This window comes from Chiloscyllium plagiosum, unplaced genomic scaffold, assembly GCF_037043375.1.
Source record: "Chiloscyllium plagiosum isolate Xiang-an unplaced genomic scaffold, Cpla_swu_hap1 HiC_scaffold_16, whole genome shotgun sequence".
Classification (NCBI taxonomy): domain Eukaryota; kingdom Metazoa; phylum Chordata; class Chondrichthyes; order Orectolobiformes; family Hemiscylliidae; genus Chiloscyllium; species Chiloscyllium plagiosum.
The window spans coordinates 41,768,184-41,785,516 of record NW_028270154.1 but is presented as its reverse complement, the minus strand read 5'-3'; the positions used below and the strand labels follow the sequence as shown (position 1 = coordinate 41,785,516).

At 38.3% G+C, this 17,333-nt stretch overlaps 1 protein-coding gene across 4 annotated transcripts in view; it reads left to right on the top strand.

Annotated features, from left to right (window-relative positions):
- LOC122556631 (protein FAM13B-like) overlaps window positions 1-17,333 on the top strand; it is a 113,846-nt gene that overhangs the window by 75,960 nt on the left and 20,553 nt on the right. For all 4 annotated transcript variants that reach the window (XM_043703563.2, XM_043703564.2, XM_087995328.1 and 1 more), the window contains 3 exons: window positions 4,905-5,121; window positions 6,412-6,547; window positions 15,855-15,936. In XM_043703563.2, coding sequence (XP_043559498.1) covers window positions 4,905-5,121; window positions 6,412-6,547; window positions 15,855-15,936 — 435 coding nt within the window. The remainder of the gene's footprint in view (window positions 1-4,904; window positions 5,122-6,411; window positions 6,548-15,854; window positions 15,937-17,333) is intronic.

The following is a 17,333-nucleotide window of genomic DNA, read 5'->3' as shown; positions in this document are numbered from 1 at the left end:
GTGCAGAAACAGGCCCTTTGGCCCAACAATCCACACCGACCCTCCGAAGATGAACCCACCCAGACCCATTCCCCTACGTTTTACCCCTTCACCTTATACTGCGGGTAACTTAGCATGGCCAACTCACCTAACCTGCACATTTTTGGACTGTGGGAGAAAACTGGAGCACACGGAGGAAACCCATGCAGACACGGGGAGAATGTGTAAACTCCACACAGACAGTTGCCTGAGGCGGGAAATGAACCTGGGTCTCTGGCGCTATGAGGCAGCAGTGCTAACCACTGTGCCACCATACATTAAAAATTCATTTGAAGTTGCAGGAAGAGCAAATTGTCGACAGAAAGCTCAAAGAAATATTAAAATGCAATCCTTTTATGACTTCAATCATGAGGCATCTCCAATCTGCCACTTTTGTTTTGGTTCGGAATCTTGTGTTTTTGGTTCCTTCCCACCTGTAAAATCGAGACATTTTAAATATTGAAGTTAAATGTAAACTTCCTGCTGATTTTTTTTTTGTTATGGGAAATAAATGCTGCTAAATTTGAATTCCTCCTTGAATTATTATGCCTGTTTCTCTCCAATTCCTAGGAAGTGAGACGGGAAAAATAAACTTACACTTTTGCAGTGCCTTTTGAAACCTTGCATGTTCCAAGATGCCATCTAGCCAGGTTATTGTAATCACCTTTAGGCAAAAGTAGGAAAAGGCAGGAACTACCCAACATACAGAGAAGGGCCAGGAAGCTCTTTACCCAGAGGGTTGTAAATCTATGGAATACCTTGCCCAGTGAAATAGTTGACGCTACTTCAGTAAATGTTTTCAAAGCCAAGATAGATTTTTTTGAACAATAAAGGAATTTAATGGATCTGGTGCGAGCACGGGTAAGTGGAGCTGAGTCCACAAAAAGATCAGCCATGATCTTATTGAATGGCAGGGCAGGCTCAAAGGGTCAGATGGCCGACTCCTGCTTCCAGTTCTTAATGTACAATGAAAGGACCCTCGTTGCTTTTTGAAAGTGCTACAGGATACTTTAACAATTCAAGAACATAATAAATTGGGATAAATCATTTTGTCCTATGAACCATATATTCCATTAAATCATTGATGATCTTCTATCTCAACTTCTCTTTTTCACCTCATCTCCATACCCTTGTCTCAATTAGTTTCCAAAAGTATGGCAATATCTGTCTTGAATATACCTATCAACTCGTCTGGGATAGAAAATTCCAAAAAATTCACAATCCTTGAAATGAGCAAATTTCCATTCATCTCTGGTTTAAAATATCTGACAACCTTATTTTGTAACTTAATCCTTAAGATCTGAGCTACTGAGCCAGGGAAAATATTCTGTCAAGATTCAAAAGAATTAAAATTATCTCATTGAGGCACACACTACAATTGAGTGGCTTTGTCTGTTCAATTTCTTCTTGTAGGACACCCTAACTTGAATACCATTCTTATTGAACCTTTTTTGTACTCCTGTTAGGCAAGCATATTTTTCCCCAAGTAAGGACAAAACTGCGCATATTTGTCTAGGTCAGATCTCACTCAGGCCTTAGATATCTTTTTGTTTAGTAGTCTTTGCTGTATTTCAAATTCCTTTTTAATAAGGGCTGAAATACTATTTGCTTTTCTAATTACCTTGTGATCTGTATACAAGGATTCCAAAACCCCTCAATACCAACTTTTGTTTTATTCATTAGTGAGATGTGAGCATTACTGGCTTGCCAGCATTTATTCCATGACCCTTGTTACCATTGGAGATGGTGGTGAGTTACTTTCTTGAATTGCTGCAGTCCACGTGCTGTAGGTTGACTCACAATGCACTTAGGGTGGGAATTCATCTTCCAGTTTCATTTTTTAAAATTGCTTTTCCATTTTTCCTATTGCAGTTGATAACTTTGTGTTTCTGTCAATACATTCAGCATCTCAAATTCTTACCAACTATCATTAATTGGTCTTTCTTTCTTAGTAGCCTCTTGAGTCCTTCTTGCTGCTTGCTTTCCCTCATGGATTTTTATTGTTTACGAATTTATCCATCCTGCTAGTTGCAAATCTGAGAAACTATTTGAATTGTCAAACACCATCTCCTTTTCGTGAATTTTATGTTGACTCTGTTCAATCATATTATAACTATCTAAGTCTCATTACCCTATCGCTAATACAGGTAGACAACCCTTTATCTGAAATCTGAAGGTTTTTCATGAAGTTTCTTTTCATTAACAAGGTTATTTGCTGTACAAATAGTTAACCCAACTCCACACCCACCCGATGCATGTTACTCGGATGTGACGTGGGGCGTGGCCCAGCATCAATTCTGTTTCAGGGTCCGTTTTACTCTCGGTACATCTGCTGTTTGGTAAAACTATTTTTAAAATTTCACCATCAAACTATTATTTATTCTGAAATTCGAAAAATTCTGAAAACCAGCTGGTCCCAAGCATTTCGGATAAAGGATTGTGCACCTGTAATAGATTCTAAAATATTCATATTTATTTCATATAAGGATATTATTTCATTAAGAGGATAAGTGAGACTTTTGGTGTAATATTTGACTATAACTCAACCAAAAGATGACTCTTCTGACTGTGTTGTCTCCTCCAGAACTGTTTGAAGCATGACTCTTGATTACATGCTCTGTGGACAAGCCTAGACTGGAATCACAAAGAATTTCCATTCAAATATCACAGTTCTGAAGTATTGTAATGCATTCCAGTTAGATTTTGCTCCACAGTGCCACTTATTCTGCTTCTGTAAACCTGTTGATCTAATTCTGGCCCTTTGAGCATTCCTGATTGATTGCTTCGTCATGATTTTTGAAGGCATGAGTATTATGGGCCCAAGGGTTGGAATTCCCTCTCTCCAATCCTGTGCTTCTGTATCTCACCTCTCTTCTTTATGACATTCCTTAAAACCTGTTTGGGCAAGTTCTTGATTGTTGACCTTGATATGTTCTTGCATAGCTTGGTGAGGCATTTTATTTATACAGTATTATATTGTGAAGTACCTTGGGATGTTTTATTAGTAGTGCTATATAACCATGCTACTGTAATTCATTGTGTTAGCTCTGTCAGAAATATTGCTATTTCATTGCTAATAAAAGCTTTTTAAGGATATTACCTTTCACTTCACTTTAAGCCCTTGAAGTACACCTGCAGCGTTACAGATTAATATCTGAAATGAGAAATTGGATTGGGGGGCTACATGTCTGCTGGCTGTGGCCAGATGAGCTGAATGAGCTTTTTTGCAAATGTCCATCATTCTGATGATTTTGCTGTCAAATTTTATTTTACTATTCCAACTCTTGAAAGAAAAGCTGGCATTTAAATGCTACATATAAATGGGAGTGTAAGATCTCTAGTGGCAACCAGAATTTAAGTCAGTTGGGAGAGTTTCCATTTAAATATGAACATTAAAAGATTGTGATGGAAAAACAACCGATAGTGTGATCTTATAGTACTTGTCTGTTCCATTCTTGTTAATTAATGTGCTCACTAGGAGGGAAAGTTGAGAAGAGAACACCCACACCCCCCACATAATGTAAATTTATTTACTCAGTTTCAATTTTAATGTAAGAAATATCTAGAAAGTTAATACATTGTGTAAAAATAGGGGCAATCAATGAATTAAATGTAGCCAAACAGTTTTTTTATGAATTCACCAAGATTAGATTTTTCTAAAGCTTGTAAATAAACAGCATATTTGACTGTCTTTCCAAAAAAATAATATTAATGAGTTTTTTTTGAGGTAAGTAAAATACTTGTAAGTTTATAGCAATGATACAGTTTCCCATGCATTCTCTTTGAACATGTGCTGAAGATTTTCTGACCATCTGCCAAATGCTCTGAACTAACCATTTGCAAGTCAAATGAAGACCAAACCCTTGCAGGTTTTGTTTTCTTCCACATTGTAAGAAAACATCCACCCTGTGCTTCGGACTGTTACACCTGGCTAAGTCATAAAATTTATGTAGGATTTATTAAACTGGCTTTTTAGGCACTAACTATGTTACTGCACCACCACAAGTGATCACTTTGTGTTTACGGAGGGACAAAGGCAAACTGAAGCCTCCCAACGACTCCTAGTTTGTAGTTGAATAGCTAAGCCAACTGGCACTTCCTGTGCTGTAATAATTATGGTTGAATCATATGGATATATATTGCAGCATTGTGCTGAGGTGCCTTTAGGATGTGCTACAGTTCGTCCCAACAAGGTTTGAAATAGATATATTAATCCAGATTTGTGTTTGATCAAAATCCTTGCTCAAAAATATATGCAACTCTATTTAATGTAATGCCTTGAATGGAGTTGTATTGAAAATGGTAGGGGCAGCCATTGAAGATAAGGTAAATGAAAACATGCAATAATCAAAAGCCAGAAAGAAAAATACAAAATGCCATAACTAAAGTGCTGTTTTGTGCTGTTTGCATTGCCATGTGGGAACTTATATCATACAGTTCCAACTACGGTAAAATGAAAATTTTAACTTTTAAGGTAGTGATCCCCACTCACTTTTGTTTTGAGAAATCTGTCAAGTCAATAAGATAACTGGTAATTTTATAAATACTTTTATTTTGGATGGGGGAAGCTTCTATTGGCAGAAGCCTGTTAGTTTGAAGAGTATATTCCTTTCCCTGTTCCCCTACCTGACATCAAAAACAATCCCCCAACAATCTTTTCCCATGGACTTTTCTTTGGGTAAAATAGAAGAACCATGTGCTGAGATTTAAGGAACACATTCTGCTCATGTGACAACTAGTACTCCACTGAAATAAAAATACATTGGCTTATTGGAATTTTTCTTGGTAGTGATTTGATTTCTATTAGTGATGTTACAACATCATCCATTAATTTTGAGTTTGTTCAAGTATTATCTGCTAAGTTTTTTTTCGTTTTGTTTTTTTAGATCCTGTTCCTGCATTTAAATCATGGCAGGATGAATATGAACATGAATTAGGAGAGGCACAACTTTCACCACAAGCAGGCAGACTGATTAGCCACCCCCTTGAAGAGGACCCACCACCTATGTTGTGCCGTCGTTACCTTAATTTTGGTCACAGTCAACGTTTTATACATGAATCTGATTCAAAAACCTCTTCCTTGAAAGGACTTTCCTCCTTTAGGTATGAAGGAGTAGTGTTCTAATAAAGCTTGTTTCACATTCTTCCCTCTTTTGAAGGTGCCAAATTATGTTCTGGTTCTTTTCAACTTTAGAATAATCACAACTAAGTGATTCAGTTCTTCATTTCACATATTGTCCAGCCGCTAAATCACAGTCAGAAATGAACATTTAGTTTTTCTCACTTGCTCCCCCATTCAAATGCCACAACATTGCTGTGGCGTTTTGTGGATGAGAGTGAGAAGACAGGAGATGGAACAAATTTATGCACTCAAACATCTGATGTGTTCCTACACTAGTGATCTCTGGATGTGGAATCAAACTGGGACTGACAGGAATCCAGTTAGGCCCACTATAGAACAATTGGGGAAAAGGTGATGGTCCACCAGCTGAGCCCCATTAAAGTAATTTTTGATGGTATTCTGAAGAGGGCTTGGGAGCTTTGATGTTCCGTTTCATTCCCCCAGCACAAATCCATTGCAATCCAATAGTTCCAGAGTGGCCATAAGTCATCCTGAGAAAGCATTACCCTTCCACAGTGATGACCTGATTCTTGATAACAGTAATGTTGTTTCAAATTTTTCCATGCCTACAACGTATCTGTTTTGAGATACCCTCTTACCTGCCTCAGTAGTTTTCCTGGAGGATTCTATAGCTTTGCCCACAGTCCTCCAGGAAATGATAGTTTAATTGGCTTCCTTTGCCACTTTGGGTTCCTGACTTAAAATTGAGGGTGATATTGACATTGTGATAGAACTGGGAAAATCAAGCCAGTTGAGTCCATTTTGGAATCAAATTGCTGATTCCGTTTAATTATTGACCACTGACCAGATGTAGAGCAAAGATGAGTTACAGTTCCTGGAGCGTTAGTATTCTTTTTTCAAGTAACTGATTTATATGCAAACTATGGCAATATTTTTATGGGCTGTTTGATTATTGGGGTCCTCATTAACATGTTCATGTCTACACATGCACTTCAGTCCATTTCACCTCACCTCCAGGTGAATAGAGACCCATATTTCATATTCCTATTATGCTATATATAAACTGTCTTGGGAATTAATTGGTCTGATTGTTAAAATTGGTAGTGCTGTATTCATTTTTTAAAAAATTTTGATGATTAGGAAATGTTCTGTAAATGTCCTGTATAATTTTTAAGCAGCATTCTAAATTTATACCATGTAATTTTAAAAACAAGCTTTTTTAAAGAAGCCATCTAGATTTAGAAAATATCTTTTTTCTGTTTTGCAAATGAAATTTTTTTCTTTCCTTGCTGTTACAATTGTACTTCAAGACCACGACGATCATCGTTTGATTCCAATGATGAAAAGGAAGAGCATGCTCAATTGCAGCTGACTAAAAAAGTTCAGAACATCAAAAAGAAAATAAAGTTATTTGAAGAACAGTTTGAAAAAGAGAGAAAGTATAAGGTAAGATATTTGAAAATGTTTCCCTTGAAAAGATTTGTTTTAGTTGGCATAATTATTTGTCACTTAACTTTGTAATTAAGATATAAATATTAGTAGGAAATTCTATGTAACCAGAAAATAATACATTCAATCAAAATTAATGCTGTTTTACATTTACTCTTTACTGTAAACAATAAATCTGAAGCAACAAATGAAATTTGTCTGCAGTTAATTAAGATATAACTGCAGACAAATTTCATTTGTTGCTTCAGATTTATTGTTTACAGTAAAGAGTAAATGTAAAACAGCATTAATTTTGATTGAATGTATTATTTTCTGGTTACATAGAATTTCCTACTAATATTTATTGGCACACAGTAATGAGATATACATGATGTGAAGCCTTTTGTGGTGATTGAAAGTAAATGAAAAATTGTTGAGGGATTACAGTGAGCATCAGCACTTTCCTGACCCCAATAAGTGTCCAATTACATTTCTTTCTAGCATGTTAAAAGTTTAAATGCTGTTGCTATGGTTGGAAGCATTCCACAAAGTAGGTAAGTTAATGAGAAAGCCTTCTGGCTAACTTGTAATAGCTTGCGGGGGAGAAAATACTATTCAAGATTTTACAAAGCAAGAGAATGTCATTCGGATGTAGGATTAATTTTGTTTCCTAAATACTTAAAAGTCCAAGGAGGTTGTTATTTCATCAAAGAAATTCATAATGGAAAAAGAGCTGCAAATACTTTACTTTCAACAGTTTTGGCTTTTCATGTTTCACAAACTAATTCTTCAGTTTATGAGTTTTTGTGAGAAATAAAGCTCACAACTCTCATAGAATGAGTGGAAATATCTCTGTGCTTCAAACTAGAGAACTTGATTGTGCATGTTGGGAAATTCAACTTCAAATTTTTTAAGTGTTCACAGATGTAGTTTGTTACACCCTGAACTGAAGAGAGGTTTAATTCAATTGACTTGACTTTAGAAATAGGCTGACATAGTAAACCTAAAAAATGAGTAATGCAATAAGATGTAACTTAAACATTTTTGTGTTCCGAAGACTTCCTTCTAACAATTAATGATCTACCATGTTCTTACTGATAAACATGTTTCAAAAACCTAGCTATTTCTGTATTAAACAATTTTGCCAGTTATGATAGCACCCTGTCTGTGCGATTGGAGCTTGTGATTGAAAAATACCTTTCTTTGAGAATTTGTGTCAATGCAGTTTTAAATAGTGATGGGAAAAGATAGATCAGGTCTAAAAGTTGAAGTTCTAAATTCGAGAAAGGATAATTTTGATGGTATTAGGCAAGAACTTTCAAAAGCTGATTGGGGGCAGATGTTCACCGGTAAAGGGAAGGCTGGAAAATGGGAAGGCTTCAGAAATGAGATAACGAGAGTCCAGAGAAAGTATATTCCTGATAGGGTGAAAGGAAAGGCTGGTAGGTATAGAGAATACTGGACGACTAAAGACATTGAGGGTTTGGTTTCAGGAAAAGAAGGAAGCATATGTCAGGTATAGACAGGATAGATCGAGTGAATCGAGGGTATAAAGGCAGTAGGAGTATACTTGAGGGAAATCAGGAAGGCAAAAAGGGACATGAGATAACTCTACTTGTCAAAGCTAAGGAGAATCCAAAGGGTTTTTACAAATACATTAAGGACAAAAGGGTAACGAGAGAGAGAATAGGGTCCCTCAAAGATCAGCAAGGCGGCCTTTATGTGGAGGAGATATTAAACGAGTATTTTGCATCAGTGTTCACTGTGGAAAAGGACATGGAGACGTAGAATGTAGGGAAATACATGGTGACCTCTTGGAAAAATATTCATATTAGAGAGGAGGAAGTGCTGGATGTCTTGAAACGCATAAAAGTAGATAAATCCCCAGGACCTGATCAGGTGTACCCTAGAACTCTGTGTGGGCAGCTAGGGAAGTGATTGCTGGGTTCTTGCTGTGAGATATTTGTGTCATCATTAGTCACAGGTGAGGTGCCGGAAGACTGGAGGTTGACTAATGTGGTGCCACTATTTAAGAAAGATGGTAAGGACAAGCCAGAGAACTATAGACCAGTGAGTTTGACGTCGGTGGTGGGCAAGTTGTTGGAGGAAATCCTGAGAGACAGAATTTACATGTATTTGGAAAGGCAAGGACTGATTAGGGATAGTCAACATGGCTTTGTGCATGGGAAATCATATCTCTCAAACTTGATTGAGTTTTTTGAAGAAGTAACAAAGAGGATTGATGAGGGCAAAGCGGTAGACATAATCTATATGGAATTCAGTAAGGTGTTTGACAAGGTTCCTCATGGGAGACTGGTTAGCAAGGTCAGATCTCATCGAATACAGGGAGAACTAGCAATTTGGGTACAGAACTGGCTCAGATAGAAGACAAGAGGGTGGTGGTGGAGGGTTGTTTTTCAGACTGGAGGCCTGTGACCAGTGGAGTGCCACAAGGATCGGTGCTGGGTTCTCTACTTTTCATTTATATAAATGATTTGTATGTGAGCTTAAGAGGTACATTTAGTAAGTTTGCAGATGACACCAAAATTGGAGGTGTAGTGGACAGTGAAGAAGGTTACCTCCAATTACAACGGGATCTTGATCAGATGGGCCAGTGGGCTGAGAAGTGGCAGATGGAGTTTAATTCAGATAAATGCGAGTTACTGTATTTTGGGAAAGCAAATCTTAGCAGGACTTGTATATCTAATGGTAAGGTCCTGGGAAGTGTTGCTGAACAAAGAGATTTTGGAGTGCAGGTCCATAATTCCTTGAAAGTAGAGTTGCAGATAGATAGGATAGTGAAGGAGGTGTTTGGTATGCTTTCCTTTCTTGGTCAGAGGATTGAGGAGAAAGTGAGGTCTGCAGATGCTGGAGATCAGAGCTGAAAATGTGTTGCTGGAACAGCGCAGCAGGTCAGGCAGCATCCAGGGAACAGGAGAATCGACGTTTCGGGCATAAGCCCTTCTTCAGGAATTCAGAGTATTGAGTACAGGAGTTGGGAGGTCATGTGCAGCTGTACATAACATTGGTTAGGCCACCTTTGAATATTGCATGCAATTCTGGTCACCTTCCTATCTGAAGGATGTTGTGAAACTTGAAAGGGTTCAGAAGAGATTTACAAGGATGTTGGTAGGGTTCAAGGATTTGAGCTATAGGGAGAGATTGAATAGGCTAGGGCTGTTTTCCCTGGAGTATTGGAGGTGTAGGGGTGACCTTATAGAAATTTATAAAATCATGAGGGACATGGATAGGGTAAATAGACAAAGTCTTTTCCCTAGGGTGGGGGAGTCCAGAACTAGAGGATATAGTTTGAGGGTGAGAGGAGAAAGATATAAAAGAGACTTACCTACGGGGCAATGTTTTCACAAAGTGTTTTGCGTGTGTGGAATGAGCTGCCATAGGAAGTGGTGGAGGCCAGTACAATTGTAATATTTAAATGGCATCTGGATGAGTACATGAATAGCAAAGGTTTGGAGGGGTATAGGCCGAGTGCTGACAGGTGGGACTAGATTGGGTTGGGATATCTGGTCGGCATGGACAAGTTGGACTGACGGGTCTGTTTCTGTGCTGTACATCTCTCTGACCTAACAAAGTGTAATCCCTCTTCTGACAGTACCCATTAAGTCAGGCATAGATTTTCCCTAATACTCCTCTGCATCTCTCTATTATCACATTAAAAATGTAACTGAGATTTTCATTTCTAATGTTCAGTCTTGAGGCTTATTGCTTCCTGGTCATTGGGTCCTTTATGGCTCATGATTGATTGCTCACTTTTGTACGTCTTGCACGATCTGTTCAATTGCATTCAGAATGGCCCTTTGTGTCTCAAATATAAGACTAAGCATCTCGATCAGTTTAAACAGGAAATTTTGCAAATCAACAGATCTGGCAGCATTTGCAGAGAAACAGACTGAAAATGTTCACTCTGCTTCTGTTTCTGTTTCTCTTACCCTTTCCCTTGCTCTCTGTCCACATGTACTGTTGTATCAGCTGAGCATTTTCACCATTTTCTGTTGTCATTCCAGGTTGTGAGTATTTTTCAGTAGTTTGGTTTTGTATTGAGAAAGTATTGGGCTGTCTTGGTGTGAGTTGTGAAAGGTCATTGCCTCTCATACAATGGAAGCCATGGATTTCTTTTGTTATACCTCTTACACCAACATGCACCCTCTCCCCCTCACGCCGAAAAGCCATACGTTTCTTGTTTCTAGGTTTTATGTTTATTTGGTAGCCCTGCTGAATTGTAATTGCATTTGGAAGCTCAGGCTTTATATTTGTTTGAGATCATAAGTTGCTGTCAGCATTTCTGTTGCGACCACTCAATGCTGCCTTTCCGACCTCCACTCCCCAGTCACTCATCTTCTCATTCTGTGATGGTTGTCAATGAAAGGCTTCTTAGACTGTATCTTCACTTCACTGCTCCATGTTTCTCTGATTCAATTTCGATTTGCATGTCAGTTCACAATTTCCTCAAATTGCTTGATGTTTGTTTGAAACTGCCGTGTCCTGCACTCGTACAAAGTCATTGCAAATTGTACCATAATGTGGTTTCAGATTTAGATTCTGGATTAGAGTGGTGCTGGAAAAGCACAGCAGTTCAGGAAAATTGACGTTTCGGGCAAAAGCCCTTCATCAGGAATAGTATCCATTAAGTCAGGCAGGCATAGATTTTCCCTAATAACCCTGATGAAGGGCTTTTGCCCGAAATGTTGATTTTCCTGCTCCTCGGATGCTGCCTGAACTGCTGTGCTTTTTCAGCACCACTCTAATCCAGAATCTGGTTTCCAGCATCTGCAGTCATTGTTTTTACCTTTCAGATTTAGATGGAGAGTGTGAAGAGTAGGACAGTAGAAAAGAGGTATTTTCTGAGATTCCACACAAGATTGATCAATATTGCAAATGCACAGAATTGGAGACACAAGTGATTTTGGTAATTGGTTGGGAGATATGAAACAAAGTAGGAACAAAAACCAACACATTTTTTTGGTGAGAGGTGACAGGTGGTAAACCCATGTGTATGAACTAGGTCTTGTCTTTTGGTTCTGTATAAATGATTTGAATTTAGGATCAGAGTATGTACATCAACGTTTGCTGCTGATACAACCTTCTGAAGTACAGCAAATTGTAAAGATGGAAATAAAGTTACAAAGAAATGTAGTTGAGAAATGAAACAATGCAGTTTAATGCGTGAGGATCTGAGAATAAAACAAAATATTTTCTTTGAGTTAAAGTAGCCTGTCTGTGCCTTCTGTGTTTGTCTCACTCAGAGTAATCACCTGCTGTTATGATCATGTGTGCAGATGACACCAAAATTGGAGGTTTAGTGGACAGTGAAGAAGGTTGCCTCAGAGTACAACGGGACCTTGATCAAGCAAGCCAATGGGCTGAGGAATGGCAGATGGAGTTGGATTTAGATAAATGTGAGGTGCTGCATTTTGGAAAATCAGGGCAGGATTTATACACCTTTTTTAATGCTAAGGTCCTGGGAAATGATGCTGAATCAAGAGACCTTGGAATGCAGGTTCATAGTTCTTTGAAAGTGGAATCTCAGGTAGATAGGATAGTGAAGAAGGTGTTTGGTATGCTATCCATTATTAGTCAGAGCATTGAGTATTAAAAGTTGGGAGATCTTGTTGTGGCTGTACAAGACATTGGTTTGACCACTTTTGAAATATTATGTGCAATTCTGGTCTCCCTCCTATAAGAAAGATATTGTTGTTAAACTTGAAAGGGTTCAGAAAAGATTTACAGGGATGTTGCCAGAGTTGGAGGGTTTGAGCTATAGAGAGAGGCTGAATAGGCTGGAGCTGATTTTCCTGGAGTGTCGGAGGCTGAGAGGTAGCCTTTATAGAGTTTTATAAAATCATGAGGGCATGGATAGGGTAAATCGACAAGGTCTTTTCCCTGGGTTGGAGGAGTCCAGAACAAGAGGGTATGGATTTAGGATGAGAGGGGAAAGATATAAGAGACCTAAGGGGCAACTTTTTCACAGAGGCTGATGCATGTATGGAATGAGCTGCCAGAGGAAGTGGTGGAGACTGGTACAATTACAACATTTAAAAGGCACATGGATTGATATATGAATAGGAAGGGTTTAGAGGGATATGGGCCAAGTCCTGGCAAATGGAACTAGACTAGTTTAGGATATCTGATCGGCATAGACAAGTTGTACCAAGGGGTCTGCTTTCGTGCTGTCCCTCTGACTCGATCTATGACTGTGCAAAAATACTAGTGATCACACAATTTCACATAGTAGTTCCATGCTCGCTAACATTGGCAATGCTTTTTTCTCCCCTGGCTTTGTTCGCTTTCCAAAACAACTATAGCCAACATCTACTCAAAATAAGACTTTAACTCCCAAGTCATTGCAAATTGCTGTTAATCTCTACTCCTTTTGTTAAGTTTTTCAACATATTACTTAAGTAAATTCATGACTGTCTTTCCTCTCCAAACAAATTGCTGCCGCTGTTGTTTCCAAGTGGCCTCAAGTCACAACTGACAGTTTCTGACTATGATTTCTGCAAGTTTCCCCTTGTGCTCCTCAATCTTCATTCAATGGTAGATAATACAACAGTCTTCCACATTTTCTTTTCCCTTTGTGCTTTGCTTTGTTATATTGTTGTTCTTTCAGTTGTCACCAAACCATTTGTAGCAATCTCTCTCTCCTATCAGTTCCTTCACCATTACTTCCAGAATTCCTTAGTAGTCTCTTTGACTCACCCATCCCACAGCTATAGGCTTAGGCCAAATCACATTGATTGTAAACTTGTCATTCTACTCCATACCAACCTATGTTTGTGGCTCCATTTCCTTTTTGGCAGAAAACTTAATATTGCCATCTTACTAAAATTCCTGATTTCTAATTCAGTATGTTTGTCACCAGTAAGCATGGTGATTTCAGTATTCCTATGATTTCTCTCCCCTCCCTAACCTTATGTAAACCTGATTTGTTCAAAGACCCTGTGCTAGTTGGCATAAAGTGTCACCACCACTACACGTCCTTTGAAAAGGGAATTTCACATTTTTGTTAAATACCCATGCCATCATTGCTCTTGTTATGATCAGATGAAGACAGGACAAACTTTTTTTTTTCCTTTTTCTCTCTCTCTCCTTGTTTGACCATAAGGCTTTTTTGAGTTTTTAAAAAGAATATGATGTAATTCATTCAGTACATACCTGACTGTATACAATTTGTTAGAATTAACCCAGGCATGTAATCTTGATTTAAGCCTGTAAGTCATTTGTTCTAGTGCTAAAACCAATTGAATTAAAATATTAATGTGCGAATATATCCTCCTACCCATTAACACTTGCAAACACTTAACTCTCAAATATGAAAAGAATAAAATTTAGGGTATTGGATGTTCAACTTGGCAAACTAAAGAATGAGGTAAGAAGATAACATCAATGAAGATTGCAAAGAGATTATTGCAAAGAGATTACAGGTGTTTTTCAGTCATTGTTGGTATATTCCCTGTTCTCCTGGTATCACTGCAGAAAATCTAACATGTTAATAGAAAATGTTTGTGGTAGATCTTTATATTCAGCAAAAGAGTTCAGAACTTGGATAGAATATTGTAGAAGGCGGGAGAGTAGCTTCATCCTCCCTCCAGCTGATAAAATATGTCTGATCTCTTCCAAACTGTCCCCCCTCCATGTTAAAGAAAAAGAAAATTGCAGCACAGGAACAGGCCTTTTGGCCCTCCAAACCTGCACTGATTCAGACCCTCCATCTAAACCTGTCACCTATTTTCCAAGGATCTGTATCCCTCTGCTCTCTGCCCATTCATGTATCTGCCCAGATACATCTTAAATGATGCTATTGTGCCCACTTCTACCACCTCCACTGGCAATGCGTTGCAGGCACCCATTACCCTCTGTGTAAAGAACTTTCCATGCATACCTCCCTGAAACTTATTCCTTCACTTGAACTCGTGACCCCTAGTAATTGAGTGCCCCACTGTGGGGGAAAAAGCTTCTTGCTATCCACCCTGTCTATGCCTCTCATGATTTTGTAGACCTCAATCAGGATCCCCCCTCAATCACTGTCTTTCTAATGAAAATAATCCTAATCTAGGAGAAAATGAGGGCTGCAGATGCTGGAGATCAGAGTTGAAGAGTGTGGTGCTGGAAAAGCACAGCTTGTCTGGCAGTATCTGGGAAGCAGGAGAATCTCGTTTCGAGCATAAGCTCTTTATCAGGAATATTCCTAATCTTCTTAACCTCTCTTCATAACGAGCACCTTCCATACCAGGCAACATCCTGGTGAACCTCCTCTGCACCCTCTCAAAAGCATCCATTTTGGTAATGTGGCGACTAGAACTGTATGCAATATTCCAAATATGGCCGAGCCAAAGTCCTGTACAACTGTAACATGACCTGCCAACTCTTGTACTCAATATCCCATCTCATTAAGGAAAGCATGCCATATGCCTCCTTGACTACTTATCAACCTGTGTTGCCACCTTCAGGGTACATCTGACACCCAGATCTCTCTGTACATCAATTTTCCCTCGGGCTTTTCCATTCACCATTTACAGTATTGTTGGTTATATATTCTCAAACAGTTGATCAGCTAATGTCTGGCCAGCTTCCTCTTTGTTGTGATTGCAGAGGTGATTAAAGTTACAGCAACAAACTTTTGAATGATCCATCCTGCATCTTGATGGGTTGGGAAAGAGTAGTTTATACTTCTTTGCAATTGTCTCTGTTCAGATCTCAATAGACACTACATCTTCATTGGGTGTGATGCAGCTTCAAAGATGCAAATTAATTTTGGACAACTTATTTGTCACTTTTTCTCTGTTTCCATTATAGACTTGTTTTTAAAAGTCTGATCAATGAAGGTTTCCAATAACTTTAAATTTAGTGTTTGATTTAGCACATCATCTTGACACGCACCTTACATCTGCACTGTCCTTTTAGCCAACAAACTCTCAGAAGCCCATTTAAGTTTCTCTGACTCTGGACTATGGTATGTTCACATGCCTTTTATCCCACCATTGGTTGAAAAGTGCTTTTCTAGCATCTTGGCTACATTTGTGGAATTGAATTCCAAAACTGAGGAGAAGGTGAGGACTGTAGATGGAGATCTGAGTCAAGTGTTTAGTCCTGGAAAAGTAAAGCTAACACCTCCTGATAAGGTAGCATTCCTCCTCCTTTCCACATTTCTCTTAATAGAAGGAAAGGTTTGTCAATGTGATGATGCTATTTAAAAGACAAAATAATGAGTTAGCAACTTAAACTTTTGAGCACTGGTTATTTTGGAAAATTCACACTTTGTTTGATGCATCTAGCATTTAAAAGGGTTTTTTCGTTATATTAACAGCCATCCCACAGTGACAAAGTAGCAAATCCAAAGGTTTTGAAATGGATGAATGAACTGGTCAAGTTACGCAAGCAGTTAAAAGGTACCGGTCCAATTTAAATTTTGTAATGTATAACGTTTGTATGTATTTGTTACTTTGCAAGTTAATATTACTATTATAATATGCAAGCTGGAAATTGAAGGGAACTCCATTTTTGTGAAATTGTGGCTTTTTAAAATTTAAAAACATCTAGAATTAAAACTAGCCACTGTCCGTTTTTGTAAATTACGTCCATCTGGTTCACTAATGCCTTTGAGGGAAGGAAAATTGCCACCCTTACCTATCTTTCTTATACTTGACTCCAGAGCAGCAGCAATTTGGTTGACTTTTATCTGCTCTCTCTTAAAGGTCCCCAGCCCACCGAGTTTTCTGATATAATCCTTTTGGTTGCTGAGAATTTCTGTTCTTCACTCTTTCCTCTTCAGGCTGTCTTCACTTCGTTGAGGACACACAGATTATTTTGCACTAACTACAAAGTCTCTTAGTTATTGATTAAAGGGACAGCTTATAGCAACTGGTAAGGGGAAAATAACCTGCCTTTCTTCTGCTTTAAGTATTTTACTGGAGAAGAAGGTACATCATCTGTTGTTTGCAGCAGCCCAAAGGCTTCTGCTAATATCATGCACATTCTTGAGCTGTTCAAACATCTAGGAGCCAATCAGCTTGTTGTTGTCAGGCAGATGGCCTTTGTCATCCATAATCTTGTCATCAACCAATCAGCAACCTGCAATCTGCTATCACCAAATCTTACTTTGTACGCATCCTTGGTGTCAACATATCACCAAACGGTCTTTCCCACTTTGAACGAAAAAGCAGAGTAAACACGAGTTACTGAAATCCAGAGTAAACTTTTTTTATATAAATTGCAGCAATTCCTTGGTTTTAAAACAGCCCTTTTCCAATTTCAGTCCATAGCCAAAAATGCAGATAATAAAATCGTGATCTTTACACTGACTTGTAAATTGATGCCTCAACACTGATAACAGTGCTTAAAATATACTGCTATCAGAAATAACTGTCCTTTTACTGTTATTGAACTTATACTTTCAGCTAGTGATTGGAGAATTATAATTTAAAGGATAAAATGTTTACTGATGGAAGAAAAATGCTGTCGCTAACTAGTTCAAGCCAATAACATGAACAGAACAATCTTAGTTTTACTTTCAACTTTTTTAAAACACATGAACCAAAACTGTACATAGTACTCCAGGTACAGCCTCACCTTACATCCTACACACCTGCTACAAGGCTTTCCTATTTTTAAACTCCAAGCCCTTAGCAATAAATATGAAAATTCCATTTGCTGCCTTAATTACTTGCTGTATCTGCACTCTAACTTTAACTTTTTGCCTTTCGTGCAGAATAATACTCTGCACTTTTTTGGAGTCTCTATTTAAGTAATAGAATCAAAAAGCAGACTTTCTCCTCAAAGTGAGTAA